The sequence below is a fragment of the Crassostrea angulata genome, chromosome 3 (genome assembly GCF_025612915.1).
Source record: "Crassostrea angulata isolate pt1a10 chromosome 3, ASM2561291v2, whole genome shotgun sequence".
NCBI lineage: Eukaryota > Metazoa > Mollusca > Bivalvia > Ostreida > Ostreidae > Magallana > Magallana angulata.
The window spans coordinates 33,555,296-33,574,726 of NC_069113.1; the positions used below are offsets into that span (position 1 = coordinate 33,555,296).

At 32.5% G+C, this 19,431-nt stretch overlaps 1 protein-coding gene across 1 annotated transcript; it reads right to left on the bottom strand.

Moving 5' to 3' along the window:
* Positions 1–6,156: 6,156 nt before the first annotated feature.
* Positions 6,157–19,422, bottom strand: LOC128178011 (F-box/WD repeat-containing protein 5-like). Its single transcript, XM_052844998.1, has 8 exons — positions 19,370–19,422; positions 16,382–16,624; positions 16,028–16,200; positions 15,617–15,812; positions 13,570–13,700; positions 12,837–13,414; positions 9,391–9,594; positions 6,157–8,730 (listed from the first exon to the last, which is right to left on the bottom strand). Exons 2-8 carry the CDS (start codon positions 16,539–16,541, stop codon positions 8,478–8,480), a joined length of 1,695 nt encoding a protein of 564 aa, XP_052700958.1. The 5' UTR covers positions 16,542–16,624; positions 19,370–19,422; the 3' UTR covers positions 6,157–8,477.
* Positions 19,423–19,431: the final 9 nt, after the last annotated feature.

A 19,431-nucleotide genomic window follows, 5' to 3' on the forward strand; every position in this document is an offset into this window, starting at 1 on the left:
CGTAATAAGTCGTTTATGGAACCGATATTTACAGGCAGGAAATTGTCAAAGGAGACTAAAATCGGGACGTCCAAGATGTATAATAGTCCGTGCGGACCTTTATTTGCCCTGTGTTGCCAAAAGGCACCGTTTCCAAAGTGCTGTAAACTAAATGATGAATTTCAGAGAGCAACCGGTAGACGGATCTCTTCCCAAACTGTTATAATCAGCCTCCACCAGGCAAATCTTAAAGCTTAGTTGTCGACCAGCCGTACATCCCGTATTAAAGTTGGAGCATCGCAGAATTTGCCTACATTGGGCAACAGCACACAGAAATTGGCAAAAACGTCATTGGCGATCTGTTCTTTTCTCTAACGAATCGCGATTTTGTGTTGACTTCCATGATGGCAGAAGACTTGTTTGGAGATCAAAAGGGGAAAGATACCAGTATACCAATTGGTGCATTTCTGAGTATGACAGATTTGAAGAAGGCTCGGTGATGATTTGGGTTCCCTGACAGGTTTAAAATACCGAGATGATATGCTTCATCCTATTGTTAGACCCATTACAGATGTTGTCTGGGAGTATTTAATCTTCACGAACGAACGATAATGCTTGATCTCATAGAACCCAGATCGTAAACGAGTACTTGGAAAGTAAAAAAAATTCAGCGTAAGGACTATATAGTCAAGCCCTTCTCCAGACCTTAACCCAAATGAACATGCTTTGGAAACCCTTCAGTAACGCATTTCATCTTGTCCAACACTATCTCAAAATCGTAAAGAGCTTCAGACTGCGTTGCAGGAGAAATGGCGACAGATCTATCAGACAAGCCATGCGCGGCTCATGGACAGAACTAAGGCTGTTGTTGCCTTGCGGAAAGGTCATACAAAATACTGACAACCACTGAATTGACCTGTCTCAAAATATCTGACTGTCAAGTCTATACCAAACAGGGTTTTTAAGAGTGAACGTAAGTAACGATCTTTGAGCATGATAATATACCACTCATCACATTTAATGAATAATTTTCAAACTTTGAATATGAAGGCTGATGTTTTAAGAAAATGTGTATTTGGTTTTCTGTTGTAGATTACATGTGAAATATATTTTAATTGGTCAACTTAAATTATAGGTACATTTGCACCCGTTCTTATAATAATATTTGACATTTGTTATAAAACAGAATGTACCAGCAACCAAATACGAGCTCATATAATCAATTGAAATACTTAATGGCTAATGAATTTTTTTACACGTTTCGGAGTTTGTTTGACGTATGGGTAGGATAATAAAGAAACACAGCGATGTATCAATAATACTAATGTCTGTAAAATCAGACTTTTACATAACTTATTTTGATCAAGTATACCATAAGGATGAAACCTAAAAATACTGTATTCAATTCAATTCAATTCTTATGCGAACTATCAACTTATAAAATGATAATTTATTTTTGTCCATGAACCCATTCATGTTTTTACCGCAAATCAGAACGATTCCAATTAGGGATGTCAACGAGTACTCGAGTACTCGACTATCGCTCGGTCACACCGATCATCGACTAAAATTTTCTTAGTCGATAAATCGTCACAAAGTGAAGAAAGAAATTCAAAACATTTTTTTTCATTATAACGGGGCAGTTTTGGGGCTTCGAATAAAAATAGGAATTTTCTTTTCTCGGCATTTTTAATCATGTTTCACTTTGCTGAATCGAACGGGTGTCCCTAGTATGTTTTTAAGCGGCTGTTGAATTTGTACGTGAAATAGAAGTACTTATGCAAACATGATTGTACTTAAAGAGATCAATTTGTGGTTCTCCTAAACAGTTATTTTTTGGATAAGATGTTTGTATTAATCAAAAATTTAATCATATCAACTTAAGGCGTTTGTTGTTTAACAGCCTTGGTTTGGCACGGCACGGGACAATGACTTAACCTAAAACAAGTCACATTTGATTTGCCTAAGATGATATAAAGCTCAATTATGTGTAAGCGTCACAAGAAAAGGAAGAAGCTAAGACATTAGCTAACAGAAATTGAGTTAAAAGTTTTTTTTAAAATTTATTTGAAATCAAATACATCTATAGTTCGTATTGTCGTAAATTTTTAAATCATTATGTTTATTATGGATAATGGTTAAGATACAGTGTATGTGACAGTAGAATAAGGTCACACAGTTTCAAATAAATGAACTAGTACTCGACTATCGCTCGACTAAAGGCTCCGATTAATCGACTAAGCCAACCGAGTAAAATTGACATCCCCAATTACAATACATCCCTTACATCAATACAGTAATACTCGGTTATACAGGTATACACATGATTTACTCCGCTACATACGTTAATTCGTATAATACGTATCAAGGATTTCGCATGCATAAGTATTGTTAAAATTGCAGTATATGTGTGTTTCAGGAACCACGATTACCGCATGCTGAAACAATAAATTTAAAAAAAATACTTTGAAAACCTTTCAATTATCAAGTTGAGGGATTTATGAAACAAATGCAATCAAATGTATTTGCTGACAAGGTTGTTGTGTCGACCATAAAACTTACGAACAGATGACTTCAATCGAGAATGCTGATTGTCCTTTTTGATATAAATTCATTTTTATTTGTTTTGTCTTATCTGTAGGTTTATTATATCCAAGTTCGCTATTTACGAAAATTATTTCTTTTACAAGGATACATTTTTGATTAGGATCCAAGATTTTTTATTATTTACTCTGTTGTTTTCATTCTAAAACAATACAAATGTAATTCATTGAATAAACGACCTTTAATGCAATAACTTGTTTAATTTTCTTTGCAAATAAACTTGGACTCATTGGATTATGATAATGTACAGGTTTTTCTGGTGTATGGTGGATTTCCTTTACTTAATTTAATTTGGTTGTCAAAAAACTAATTTTATTGTAAATAAAAACATTTTTGGGAACAAATTTTGTAATTATTCATGGGATGTATGTGTCAACTATATATCTCTTTGTAAACCAAGCTGGCATTATAAATGTATAAAGCAGATGTACGCATGCAGGGGGTATATCCATTAACACCCCATGGTCAAGTTACCCAGGTTGTTTGAGAGTCTGTAATTTGCATTTGCGCACAACAGGGTCACCGAGTGTTAGGTGTCAAGTATGTTTTCACCATAGTTCAATTAACACGTCTAGCATCGAATATCTTTATGTAATTATTGTCGTAATATATCATGTCAGATGTGAATATTATCTCATTACTATTTTTTCTGTTCTGGCTGCTTGGCGCATGAAATTTTCATGAACTTTGTTTAACCCACCCACCCACATTCCTTTAAACATACGATATAGTATGTAAGATTTTTTTTCCTCATATTTTCATATGAACACTGTTTATTTGTGAGGTGGCGGTTTTTAACCCCACCTTTGCAAAATTATTGTCATTTATTCAATGTTTTTTTTATTATTTACTCTGTTGTTTTCATTTTAAAACAATACAAATGTAATTCTTTGAATAAACGACCTTTAATGCGATAACTTGTTTAATTTTCTTTGCAAATAAACTTGGACTCATTGGATTATGATAATGTACAGGTTTTTCTGGTGTATGGTGGATTTCCTTTACTTAATTTAATTTGGTTGTCAAAAAACTAATTTTATTGTAAATAAAAACATTTTTGGGAACAAATTTTGTAATTATTAATGGGATGTATGTTTCAACTATATATCTCTTTGTAAACCAAGCTGGCATTATAAATGTATAAAGCAGATGTACGCATGCAGGGGGTATATCCATTAACACCCCATGGTCAAGTTACCCAGGTTGTTTGAGAGTCTGTAATTTGCATTTGCGCACAACAGGGTCACCGAGTGTTAGGTGTCAAGTATGTTTTCACCATAGTTCAATTAACACGTCTAGCATCGAATATCTTTATGTAATTATTGTCGTAATATATCATGTCAGATGTGAATATTATCTCATTACTATTTTTTCTGTTCTGGCTGCTGGGCGCATGAAATTTTCATGAACTTTATTAACCCACCCACCCACATTCCTTTAAACATACGATATAGTATGTAAGATTTTTTTTCCTCACATTTTCATATGAACACTGTTTATTTGTGAGGTGGCGGTTTTTAACCCCACCTTTGCAAAATTATTGTCATTTATTCAATGTTTTTTTTTATTATTTACTCTGTTGTTTTCATTTTAAAACAATACAAATGTAATTCTTTGAATAAACGACCTTTAATGCGATAACTTGTTTAATTTTCTTTGCAAATAAACTTGGACTCATTGGATTATGATAATGTACAGGTTTTTCTGGTGTATGGTGGATTTCCTTTACTTAATTTAATTTGGTTGTCAAAAAACTAATTTTATTGTAAATAAAAACATTTTTGGGAACAAATTTTGTAATTATTAATGGGATGTATGTTTCAACTATATATCTCTTTGTAAACCAAGCTGGCATTATAAATGTATAAAGCAGATGTACGCATGCAGGGGGTATATCCATTAACACCCCATGGTCAAGTTACCCAGGTTGTTTGAGAGTCTGTAATTTGCATTTGCGCACAACAGGGTCACCGAGTGTTAGGTGTCAAGTATGTTTTCACCATAGTTCAATTAACACGTCTAGCATCGAATATCTTTATGTAATTATTGTCGTAATATATCATGTCAGATGTGAATATTATCTCATTACTATTTTTTCTGTTCTGGCTGCTGGGCGCATGAAATTTTCATGAACTTTGTTTAACCCACCCACCCACATTCCTTTAAACATACGATATAGTATGTAAGATTTTTTTCCCTCATATTTTCATATGAACACTGTTTATTTGTGAGGTGGCGGTTTTTAACCCCACCTTTGCAAAATTATTGTCATTTATTCAATGTTTTTTTTATTATTTACTCTGTTGTTTTCATTTTAAAACAATACAAATGTAATTCTTTGAATAAACGACCTTTAATGCGATAACTTGTTTAATTTTCTTTGCAAATAAACTTGGACTCATTGGATTATGATAATGTACAGGTTTTTCTGGTGTATGGTGGATTTCCTTTACTTAATTTAATTTGGTTGTCAAAAAACTAATTTTATTGTAAATAAAAACATTTTTGGGAACAAATTTTGTAATTATTAATGGGATGTATGTTTCAACTATATATCTCTTTGTAAACCAAGCTGGCATTATAAATGTATAAAGCAGATGTACGCATGCAGGGGGTATATCCATTAACACCCCATGGTCAAGTTACCCAGGTTGTTTGAGAGTCTGTAATTTGCATTTGCGCACAACAGGGTCACCGAGTGTTAGGTGTCAAGTATGTTTTCACCATAGTTCAATTAACACGTCTAGCATCGAATATCTTTATGTAATTATTGTCGTAATATATCATGTCAGATGTGAATATTATCTCATTACTATTTTTTCTGTTCTGGCTGCTGGGCGCATGAAATTTTCATGAACTTTATTAACCCACCCACCCACATTCCTTTAAACATACGATATAGTATGTAAGATTTTTTTCCTCACATTTTCATATGAACACTGTTTATTTGTGAGGTGGCGGTTTTTAACCCCACCTTTGCAAAATTATTGTCATTTATTCAATGTTTTTTTTTTTATTATTTACTCTGTTGTTTTCATTTTAAAACAATACAAATGTAATTCTTTGAATAAACGACCTTTAATGCGATAACTTGTTTAATTTTCTTTGCAAATAAACTTGGACTCATTGGATTATGATAATGTACAGGTTTTTCTGGTGTATGGTGGATTTCCTTTACTGGAAAAATTTGGTTGTCAAAAATATAATCTCTGATTTCGCTGAAAATGTGCAAGTTCTTCACGAGTTTTACTATACTAAAACATCGTTATACAACTACATGTACTTGCTTTATGATTTCGCTATTGCCGTAACAACAAACTGATAAAACTGTCTAGAACATTTTGATACGAACACCGTTTTAGAACACTAGTTTAGCATTTAGTCTATTTACGTATTTTTTCATCATTTTCGTATTCCAGGTACCCTTTTTAATAAATGTTTTATAAATGAATATCTACGCTGTGTATGTATATATAATAAAAACATATCAAGTTGTAATACACAAAACAATTATTAATTGGGTTTTGACAGAATATCATTTTTTTAATTACTAAAAGTTACAAGAAAGTAAAATTAAGCAAATAACTGTTTATTTTATATCAGTAACAATTTTTTTTTAATATCCATCAATTAAATATCTATCACAGCAACAAATGGTGAAAATCATAATACATTCTGGTGTTTACATTTTGTTCTAGCATTGAAGATAAAAAAAAATTATAATTGATATATGGATATATAATTGCATATCATGAAAACATTATTATCATAAAATTTACAAGATTTAAAGCAAAACCTTGCGTCCAACTGCATGAGACATTAATTAAATCATTTTAAGAACAATTTTTTTCCTCAGGTGACTTGTATAAAAAAACACATACAATGTCTTCGATTCTTACAAGCTTGAGTTTTATTAAAAATAATGATATGTCACAAATTTAAACATACCAAAAAATATAAATCAATTTTGAACCGAGTCATTTTTAGTTCTTACTTGAAGGGCATAGTTTTTTCTCTTTATTACACAAAATCTTTTCTTCAGTACATATAATATACTGAACATATACTAATATAATTATATTAATGCACTTTTTTAATTGAAACGCGATATTTTTACGGTTTTACCCAAACAAGACCCGTACCATGCATTCTGTATTTCTATGTATAAATATACATATTCAATAGATATCCTATTTTGGCCCTTTCTGAACCATCTACATTGTGGATTAATAGTGGTTCAAAAATCTCTTTGAAATTCGTTGTGTTGCTATGAATGAAATTAAAATATTTTTAAAAAATGTTCAAAAAGTACACTACTCACCTAATCAACACTGTGTGGTGATAATGAGCAGTGTTTAAAATAGAAAAAAAAATCCAAAGGAAAAAATACAAAACAGGAGCAGAGCAAATACGGACCTCTACAAAAATTAGAGAAGATCAGGTGCCATGGAGGAGAGGGCATACTCTGCTGACCGGTCACACTCGCCGTGTGCTCTTTGTCGTTATCGGGAACAAGAGAAAAAGCTGTCAATGGGACAGCAAACCGGGTTTTCTTTTGTGTAAACATTATCTATAATTCATTTGTCAACCTTGAATTGATGAACACTACCTATCCAGGGAAATGAGGGTACTCTATAGACAATACTTTACCAAAATATGACAAAGTTCAACAGGTGTATTTTTTAAATAAATCATCAGAAATCAAAATCTCGGCAATAAGCACACATTTGATATATGTCCAATTGATCTGCAGAACAGCAACTTCTTATCCTGAAAACTGTAGGAGGAGTTATCAGTATAACTGTATCAGGGTACCCTATATGCAATATTTTGCCAAAATATGACTAATATATGCAATATTTTGCCAAAAATGACTAAGTTCAACAGCGGGTATTTTTTCATAAATTATCAAAAATCAAAATCCAAGCAATATGCACACCTCTGATATATGTGCAATTGATCTTCAAAACATCAACTTCCTATCTTGAAAACTGTAGAAGAAGTTATCCTTATTTTTTCTTTGGAAAACCTGTTTAAAAACTACTGGATATACAGTAGTTTGATTACATAAACAGAGTGGGTTAAAATTTCAATAACCATGTTGAAAATAAGTTTTAAAGAAAAGGCTGACACAAAGCCAACACTAACTGATAAGCCATATTAGAGGAACTTGTAATCAATATAATTAGTATTAGAATATGAAAATTAAGAAGGAAGATAATTGTGGTTATTTTTAGATTGTAAAGTTCTTCTTTGGAAGAAGAGTTCTGTAAAAGACAAAGAAAAATATTCAAATTTTAAAACTGAAATACATGTATATAGAATTTGTTTTTATGAAATACTATATAACTTACTAAATCATATCTAAAAATTAAAGGTGGCATGGGACACCTCCATGTTATGATGAACTATTTATTGAAATAAACAATATTATTAAGTGTAATTCTATAAATAGTTTCTTTCCCTTTATTGACAGTGGGTTAGATACAGTGGGTTAGAGGGTTCATTACAAATATGTGAGTCTTGAGTTCGAAATCCGCTGGGGATTTTAAATTTTTTAACATTATCAAAAAATTTATATATTTTTAGGTTAGATATTGGAAAGTTTGAAAATTCTAAACCGCTAAAGATATCTTAATTATAATTATTTTTAATGACTTTTATCCACAAAAAATCATCTAAATCCCAAGGTCTTTTTTGTTCATGATGTTTTTTGCAAATTTCTCATATCTAAGCAAAATCTTCTTATGCTATTCTTGTATTTATCCAAATGATTACATATACATGTATTGTTAAAAAATCCAACTGCTTGTATCAATATCTTGTTTTGGTACATTTAATCTATACATAATTTAAAATGCTACTAAGGAAAATGGAAATAATTTAAAATGTTACTAAGGGAAACAACTTGTGCAATTGGTATCTATAGGAACCAGGCCTTGTTGTCTCTTTAATTCGGTAAGTCTCCTTTTTGACCTCCAAATATGAATGACTCCGTCATCTCCTCCGGTGACCACACACTCGCTATCGGTCGGACAGAATGCGGTGCCATTGATGACGATTTCTGGATTCTCGCTGTGAGGTAGATGACCAAGGAAACAGAGGTAATTTCTGTCCCAAAGGAAAGCACGACCATCCTCGCTGCCACTGAAAATGCCAATCACTAATATAACATACACGCGTTCTGATATACGTTGCCGGTCCAATAGATTGCAGTCTATTGACCGGCGGTCCAATAGATCGCAGTCTATTGACCAGCGGTCTAATAGATCGCAGTCTATTGACCGGCAGTACAAAATAGTCGCAAATATTTAATTTGTAATAAAACAACAAAATTCCTTTAATTAGGTAATAAATTAAAATATTTGAGGAATCTCTGTTAGAAGGCTTGATGGTCAACACATTACTTATCATATCTTCTTAAAACTTTTCATACTATTTCTTATGCCGTAAACTAATACTGTTGTGATAGAAAAATATGGAATTTTTAAAATAAAATTTTTAACATTTCTCTTTATAAAGAGCTGTTATTATAAAGAAGATAAAAAGTATTAAAATGGCTATTATCAACCAGTCTTTCTCCTTTTGTAATAAAAGTCATATACTAAGGTCCACCACTCCCCTTCCCCTCCAAAATACAAAAAAAACCCATTCTATGAATAAACCATTAAAACTAATGACCAATTCATTCGATCCCTTTAATAAAATACAATTAATTTTTTTAAATTTTTTTTTTGGGGGGGGGGGGTGATGGGGGTGGGTGGGGGTGTTAAAATCCATATAAGCAATATTTTTCTATCCACAAACCTGACAATATAATCCTGACTGATGTCCAGACAAATATACCAAGCTGGATAAGAAGAGGAAGCCTTGTGGCCACGTAAAAGGTTCTTGGTATGGGACTTGGTGACAAGATTAAATGTGTCTATTGTGATGTCGGGATCTATTACAGGGTAACCCTCTTCATCCAACTCTTCAGCATGGTAGATCCGATAGTTAAAGTACAGCTCTCTGAAACAGTTAGCACATGCGCCATGAATAAAAGAAGAATTAGCACAACCCTTTTTTTTAAGATGGTTTGATTTCAAATAAGTTATTCTAAAAGCGATCACCTTTTAATCTGTACAATATTGTCTTTCAGGGAAAATGGTTTACCCTTACCGGTATATATCTACATGTAATTCATCTTAATGACTTTTTGTCCCAACTTATGATTTACATGTAAAATTGGCTTCATCAATTTTTTTGAGAAGTGATGTGACACAGCTAGTGAAAAAAAAGCTAACACATTCAAAATAATTACACTGTCAATAATTGACAAAAATGACAAACTTCACAAATTAACAAAAAAAAAATATAAAAAAAATCGAACTACTGCATTGCGACCACAACTTCAAATGCTCCAAACGAGTTAGGCATATGTAGTTATACAATATGTATACATGTAACCTATAAATGAACCCAGCTATTATTTTATTATTTTGAAAAGGGAGTGCTTCAAATTTGATAATTAAAACATGGAGCTATAGTCTTGACACTAGAACCATTTTAACAAGAGCATGGACTTTGGGTAGTTGTGTCAAACAGCAATTCGACGTACGCCTGTCTATTTCATTATTGGCCACTCAGCCACGGATCTTTAAAATCAACAAGATGTGTCTGGCTTTTAAGCTTATGACTATGCAGTAGGTGGATATTTTGCTTGAAACCAGCGTCATTTTTAACTTGTTTGACGCAAGAAATAGAGATTTACGCCCTACTGATATAAAAATATAATTATGTCTAGAGATGATTATATTCCTGTAAGCCAACAATTAACACTTAAAATTCATTTAAAACAAGATATTTTAAGGACATCCTGAAATGAAAAACAACCTTTATGAGATTTTAAAAACCGCTGGTAAAAATATTTTAGACCTTTAATGCATATTAAGAGCACATTAAGTTAATATCTAGCTGATTTTTAGCAAAGGGTAAGAGTAAATTTTACCCCCCCCCCCCCCACTCCAAAAAAATAAATTCCGAAATAAGTAATAATCTAATATAAATTGATAAATAAAAATTAGTACTTTTTTATCAGAATTATGTACATGTTGTGTTGTAAAAACAAATAGCAAAATGCTTTTTTTTTATGGTGATCATTTTGGCTTTGAAGGTACAATGTATCATTAAAGAACAGAGCTATGTTTCTCTTTAGGGAACATTAATAAATAAATTTATATACATGTATCAACCTAACAGGCTCTGAAACACCTTGTTCCTGTCTCCTGTTCCGATATTTTTTGGGGGAAAAACCGGACATCTCGTAAGTTTAGATACACAATTGATATCTTTTTACATTGAAGTACAAATATTTTAAACTGGTGTTAAATCTCAGGTGAGTGCACCTTCTAATGAGTGTGAATGGCTGTACTTGTAGATCTGAACACTCCTAAAGAAATCTATTATATAGACATGCATGTGTTGTTTTCATGTGCAGGAAGTAAACAATTAGTAGAAATTTACCTTTGTTTGAATATTGAATTGTTTTGAGTTGTTTTGAATGCCCCTGTGTGACAATTCTAGTGCATATATAAAATCTATTCAAAGTTTCTTCATCACTCTTTATGATCAATATTTTTTTCACTAAAACTTTGGAGCTAATAAACATAAACAGGTAGCATCCAATTTTTCTTCTGTAGAGATCGATATCGATCTAGATTGATTTGATTTGCTTCATTTTCAATATCAAGTTTTTAAAAAGTAGATATTACGTCAAAAGTGTGGATTGAAGACGCAAAGTCACACACAAGTCTGTATTTGATCTCCTTCTGCTTTCAGTATCATTTTGATTTCATTTGTTAACTACCTGGTGGTAGAAATCAAAAAACAATGTTCATACTAACAAGATTTATATGATGGATGCTAGAGAAATCTTTCAGGATCATGTCAATCATACTCAATGCTGGAGTTTTCAACATGGTTCAAAGGGTTCATTTTTTTCAGTCTGTACAACTAAAATTGGGGAGATATTGCAAAATGCGCTTTCATTTTATTTGATAATTCAATGATGGCAAAGGCTATATAAAGCATAACTTATCAGAAATCTGCACATGATGCTTTTTCTTTTCTAATAGAGAAAACCAATGTATTGTATCCATTCTTAAAGTTTTTACTAAACATAAATATTAAATCAAATTTTTTGGAAACTTTTAATAAAGAAGAGCAAGAGGCCTACAGGCTTTCAAGGTTAACCTTTACCACGTAGATGGACCCGTCATAGAGTCTAAGAACCATTTTAATAAGAGCTTGTTCTTTGGGTAGTTGGTGTCAAACAGCATTGTCAACAGGCCTGTCTATTTCATTAATAGACCACCCAGCCATTGCTCTTTGAAATCAACAAGATTTGTCTGGCTTTTGAGCTATGACTACGCAATCGGTGTATATTTCACTTGAAACCAGCGTCATTTTATCTTGTTTTGATGCAAGAAATAGATACGTCCTTCTGAAGGTCCAAGACCTTGTAAAAATGGTTCTATGTCTGCATGCATTCTAATCAGTAATCTAAACCCAATTCGAAGACTCCTCTGACTGTTCCTTCTGCTTTTATTATAATTGTTGTTTGCAAACATTTTGTAAGATTTAATAAATTTATACTACTGTATACGGTAAAACACGGTTATAGCGAACACGCTTATAATGAATTGACGCTTACAGCGAAGTGGTTTTTATTCCCCGTGACTTTATTACATGTTGTAAAATTTACAGATATAACAAATTTCGCTTATAACGAAGTAAAATTACCTGTCCCTGGGACTTCGTTATAAGAGTGTTTTACTGTACAGGGTTGTTTTCGCCTCTTGTAATTTTAGCCCTTCTACACTTGAAAACATATTCCCGCTGTCTTGCATTGACCCAGGGGCCATGAATTTTCAAAATTTTGATAAAAGGCTTTATAGAGATCCTAACCATGCATCTACTTTATATTCCACATGTGTGGGGGGTAAAGAAGATTTTTTAAAATTTGGCTTTTTCTTGCATATTTCACCTCACCTGTGAGGCCCCAGAGATTGTAGATTATCACATTTCAGAAATTAGATTACTCTTAAACTTATAAATGCTTCAAATTGACCCTGTAGTTTTCATGACCAAGTTAAAAATGTTAAATTGCTGTGGAAGACACAGGCTGCACGATGATGGACAAAAACCAATGGCAATAGGGCACCTGAGTCACTCAGGTGACCTAAAAATAAGAAACATGCTGCAATACATACCTTTGATCGGGTGAAAGCTTCACTCCAGATATGTAATACTTGTCGAATAAAGGACGGCAAGTTGGTTTATCAAGAACAGATGCTCCTGGAAGCTCAATTGCATTCTGAGTACCTCGAGAACTTCTACCCAACTGACCTTGATTCGACCTATCTGATGTTCCTACCGAATTCCTCGTTATTCTACTACTGGCAGTCTTCAAAAATTTGGCACGACTTGGTAATTTTTTAGAGTTTGTTTGTAATTTAGCATTTCTTGCATGAATTCTCTGATGCAGGTCTGTTGCATCATGAACTGCAAAAGCAGAATGTTGTTCACAAACAAATATCATCATTTTTCGGTGTTTGTCACAACAACATGCACAATTTGTTACAGAATTTGCATTGTTATTTCTCTGATTTTCTGGATCTTGGGACTTTAGTGTTTTGTGTTGGTCACCTGACTGATCATGTGACTGGTGCTGACAAGATGGAAGATCAGCAACCAATAGGTTCATTGTATGGTGATGATTTGTTTCAAAACTGTATACTATCTGGCCACAGTCTGGCTCATGTACATCAAATGGTTCCTTTTCTTCTACCTTTTAAAACACAAAAATTGGAATCAACAATTCTCAAAACTTGTATTCGAGCAAAAATCCCATGCCCATCTCACCGTCCCCTCCCCATTACCATTAAGTTAGCTATGTTCCAAAATTAGATTTTAATTCTTTAAGCTTTTAATTCATTGTCTGACCTTGAAAGCTTTTATATGCAGAATGTTCTGCTGGTTCTCCACTACGTAACCACCTAGAACAGTGGTGTCATCATACCAGTCCGCAAATAGCTGAGGTGGCTCCATTTTCATAGTCTGTATCAACTTGAAATCTGAAGGGACAAAAATCTGTTAAAATCAAAAAGCCTCTGTAACTGATATTGCCAGTGCCACTAATGTGTTGAGTATAAGATATAATTTGGTGGCTAAAACTCTAATTGTAATATGTTTACTGTTACGACAACAACAATTTTTTTTATATAATTAAGAGTCATTAGTACATTTATTTTCTAGTAGGAAAAGTGTTTCAATAAATCTAATACTTTTGTAAAGAAACGCCACTTTATACAGTGGTAACAACGTTATTGTTGACAAGCCAATCGTGTTAAATAGTTCGTGTAACGTGGGTGATCGTTCGTGTAACGTGCGGGATCGTGCGTGTATCAGGAAAAATAGTTTGCGTTTTTTACCGTGCGTGTTCGTGCGTGATCGTGCGGTTTTTTCGTTTTGTAACTTTTTTTACGGAATGTCAGGATTTATTCTTAAAACAACGACAAGTATTTTTTGTAAAACAATGTGAATTTTAAACTTTTTTTTATAGAAAAACATTGACAGTTGTTAGCATTCATTCTCTTTTTCGTGGTTAAATACATTTATCAAGTATTTCCACAGCTATTTCAATCATTTGTTTGGTCGAGTTAGTATTGCATAATGTTATAGTCAGCCTATATCAAGCATCCATTGTGTCTTCACACATAATTTTAATCATATTAGCAAGAGCGACACGTTGAATGAAAACGGTCAAGCTTACCCACTCCCCGTTTTAAACTAAACGATTATCTCCAAAGTTTTTCTTTCAAATGAGAATACGATACGCATTCCTATCTGGTTCATTGTGTAAACATTTGTTTTCAATAATTTTTTTATAGACGCTTTAAAATTTAGAATGAATAGAAATTAATCAATTATGTACTGTAAATAATGAAAATATTCTATGTGTAAAATCGAAATTCTATGGAACAAGGTAACAAATTTACCTCTATCCCGCATAATTAAATCGTACGTAAGGGACCTGGATTACATAAAGTTAATAATATAGTTAATGCATTATCTTCAATTCATTTAAACTTAAGTTATTATTCGTTATGGAGATAAAAATTTAATTTGTGTATGAATCATATATTTTTTTTGGATGGATGTGTAAATTGTTTACTCGTAAAATATAAAACAGTGCATTGCTACTGTATATGCCGCTTTTCAATAAAACACAAACATAAAGCAATACAAATTAAAGCAATATGTTTTCTTAATTCTAATCTTAAAAATTAATTTTGATTTTGCGTGGTTAATGGTGTAAAATCGTTCGGTTGCGTGTTTTATCGTTTTTGTTCGTGTATCGTGAAAGTTCAGTAAGTTAGTGATCGTCCGTGTATCGTGCGTGATCGTTCGTGTATCATGCGTGATCGTTCGTGTATCAGAATCGTGCGTGTCGTTTGTCAACAATAACGTTGCTACCACTGTAATATGTTATCAAATATTGTATAAAAGCAAACTGTCTTTTGGTTCTTTTTTGCTTTCTTTTTTATTTCAAGTTCAAAGTCCCGCTATAAAGTGCAATGCACATATATTCATACATCGGTACATCAATAAACAAATGAATTAACATCTGTACTACATAACACATGTTACATAATTTGATTGGCTTAGAGATATACCAAACACATGTAATAAACTTTTTTGGCAAGATCATAATGACTTGCAAAACACTTAATGAAGTCATATGATGTTACATTTAAATTTTTAACTTTCTTTTGTAAATAAAAAACACAGTCTTAATTTCATACACATTGATAGATAATTAAATTTTTTTGAAATAAACTCAATACCATCAAAATTCATTAATTACTATTTATAAATAATTCATGCTTTGAAGTTTTTAATAAACCATTTCAGATGTTAATTATTCATTCTTTAATTCTATTTCTATATTCCATTAAATGTATTGGTTTCAAAAGCAAAGCACTCTAACCATTCAATCTGAAAACAGCTGCTCTTCCTGAGGTGCTTGGAAAATACATTTCTACGTTGCCCTCAAACTGCACCCCACAAACACAAAGGTATGTATCACTTTTGTTGAATATGGAAAACTGGGTCATATTCCAGCCCTGCAACAGCAACATCTTGGCATTGTGTTTTAACTTGGTCGGGTAACCCAATTCCCAAACCTATGAAACCATGTCATAAATGAAATAGAGAGGTCAGATGCCAATGAAGTACATGTATATACATTGTAGGTTATTGCAATTTTTTCATTCTTTATTAAAATTCACACATTTTTTTATGCAGATCTGTTGTAAATTGTGTGGCAATGTCTGATCTTATTTTATCTACATATAAATCAATAGTTAGAAGAATTTAAATGAATAATTATATTTCTTACTTTTACAGTGGCGTCTTTCGAGGTTGTACAGAACAGCTTTCCGTCATGGGAGAAGCTGACATCCAGGACTTCATCGGAGTGCTCCAGTAATGTTTCGCTGAGGTGTGTTGGTGTCTCATGTGTCAAGCGCTGGTATTCATTCCGCCATGAAATTTTCCCAGGTGGTAAAGATCCTTGGCAAAAGTTTAGGATGTTTTTGTTAAAATTTGTTTCACTTTCCCAAAAATAGTTTTGTTTCAAAAATGTTTTGAATAATGACATTACAAAAACAAAACACAACTTGGAAATAAAAATACTTTGTGGCCATTTAACTAATTTAACAAGCAAGCTGAGCTCATGTCAGTGCATGCATACCTTTTATTTTCCATAATCTCTGAACAAGTTGTTTCCAAATAACATCCTCTGTTGCAATGCGATGCCACAGTCGACATGTCAAAAACACAGCACGTAAATCGGAGGCCTCCAAGTAACTAAATATATTTTTGAGCACTAGCTCAGGTGCTTCCTGCCACATGATCAGAAGATGGAAGCATCTGGTTAGCTATCAGTTTGATAGAAATTCTCAATATATGATTTCTGGTGACTTCCCTGAATACTCTAGCAAATGACAGAATTGCCAATTGTAAATTAATTTGATTCATGTATGCATCAATCTACATCTATGTCATGTTATTGATCCATCCAAATTTAATTTTTCATTTTTTTCCCCAAATACATTAAATATACAATGCATTTTTTTTAATGGTAGAACATATGTAATGATGCTGATTAATGATGATCATCTTTTTTTTTTAGAAATTGGATTTTCTGTAATATGGTGATGGCACGAGTATGAGTATGATGCTGGTGATGGTGAAATGTTAGATGCAGAACTGAATTTCCTGTGGAGCTTCAGTTCTGCAGCTAATGAAATGACTGCTGCAGTTTTACTTGAGTTTCTGTTGAATCAATATTGGGGTTGAATTAGAAGACAATTGTATAGTGAGAACAATTCATTCTTTCTGCACCACAAAAGGAAATAAATGTGATAATACATAAAAAATTTATCCTCTGACCTCTAAACACTGCGATCTTGCCCCTATTTACACACCAAAATGGACCCTTTTAAACAAAAATACTTTAATATTTTAGCTAAAAGCTCCAAGCATGGTCTGTATGAAAACATTTAAAAACATTTTTGTCGGAAAGACTTTTATTACAAACTTAATTGCAATTAAATAAAATTGTTTATGGTAAAACATGTTTATAACAAAGTATCAGGGATGGTTATTTTTACAAGAGTGGGCTTTGTTATAAGAATTATTTGTCAGATCAATCAAGTTTACAACATGTAATAGAGTCACAAGGAAAGAAAATCAATTAGCTGTAAGTGTCAATTCATTATAAGCTTATTCGCTATAACTGTGTTTTACTGCATTTCAGTGCAAACAATCTACATGTATCTTTACCACAGAGACAAGCACACAAGATTCTGCACTTTTTAAGAAAAAAAAATTAGAAAGTGTGAATGTTTCAATTTCTATCTTGGGTGTGTATGATTAATAGAACTGTTTTCATTGACTGTATTTAGGATAATTTGAAACATTAATGCGCTCATATAATTCTCAAAAAGGCTTTCAATATGGGGATGTGGCGTACGTTAAATCTATGAGAAATTGATGTAAACAACATACCCCTGCTTTATTAATTGAGACAATGCCTAATTACAATGTAAGAAAGTAAAAATTGAAATTGATATTAAAAAACCTAAATGTTTGAAGAAAGGGATAAGGCAATGACATGTAGAAAACCTTTAGTTTGATTCTTTCGGGGCCAATTTTATAGGTTTAGAGGATTCATTCTTTAATAACAAAATCTACTGACTGTTTGTGTTTGTTGTATCTTTTTCGTTTAAAAGATATGTTCGTTTACTTTATCAATATTTAGGCCTATTTTTTTTCACTCGCTTAATATTTACTACGTATCGCATAGCCCCCTAACTCCGTCACTACCCTAACTCCGTCACTTTCGGGAAACTCCTCGCCGTTTGAAATCAAGTGCGATTATGACATCATTTTTTGCATGTCAAAAATCTTCAATCAAATGTCAACAATTTACAACGGTTAAATTTAAGAATGTGTTTAAACATGACAAAACTACACCTTGTTCATTTTATGCAACAATAATTGCGTGAAATCAGCTAACACTTTTTCAAGGGTGCACTAAAATAATGATATTTCTGACATGCGGGTCCATTTGATTATTTACGATGGTCAGTCATTTTAAGAGAGGTCAAGATGAAACATTTCACATGTAATTTATTTTTTATTAAGGTTATTAATACATTTTTTTTCAGTCCGCAATAGCGTTTATGCACTACACTTGATGATAACGTCAAATCGCTCATGCCGTAATATTTGCCTAATACAGGGTTACAGATATATACGGTATGTCGGTATTTACAATATTCTACATTTATTAAAAATGTAATAAATAACATAATCATTAATTTATTCATTACTGATATGATATATTTGAAATATGTAAAGACAGAAATCAAACGGCACCCATACATTCTGAAAAGGTCTTTGTGATTGTTGTTACAACGACCCATTTTTTAATTCTGGCGATCATTTCACTTTGATGAAATTAAATACAATTTAAATTGTATACACCGATTTTACTTATTTTAACTTGGCCTAGATACAAGTTGAGTTTAAACTAAATTGTTAGTGTGTCTTTCTTCCCTGGCGTATCATAGATCATGTGGGTGACGGAGTTAGGTTCATAAGTTATGATAGCACGTGTGATAAACGTCGTATTCAGGAGGGCTTATTTGAATAATAATAAAAATATTTCTGTTAATAATTTTATAAATTATAACGTTTCAGTTTATATTTAGTGGCTGCAAATGATAAATACAGCAAAAAATAATTTACAGAGAAACGCGGAATGTTTTCTGCTTATGGTGACGGAGTTTGGGTACTCGGGGATATCTCCGTTATGTGTTTGCCAGGCAAGCTTTGCAATATTTGTACAAACAGTGTACGTTCTATTTTGGAGAATCTAGTGTAATCAGTTCAAATATTTCAGAAAGATGTTGCACTCGCCCCATCGGTTGCACCGTAAACATATTATTTTAAGGGGAATCGGAAAGTGAGGGAACAAAAAGACTGTGACGAGTCCTACAGTGGCTAATGTAAATATTTTACTTCCAATATTGCCAGGCAACATGCTTGGCATGGCGTACCTGCTTTAATTTACTGAAGATAAACGCAAGCAGACATGTTTAAGCTTGAGTGCAGATCAAAGATTGAGAATATTTTCGCAAGAACTCTAAAAGAGTTGAAGCGTACAGTTTACCTGTGTCCAACGGGAAACTCAAAGCTGTCAATGGTAGAGAGTCAACACCGGATTTTAGTTAT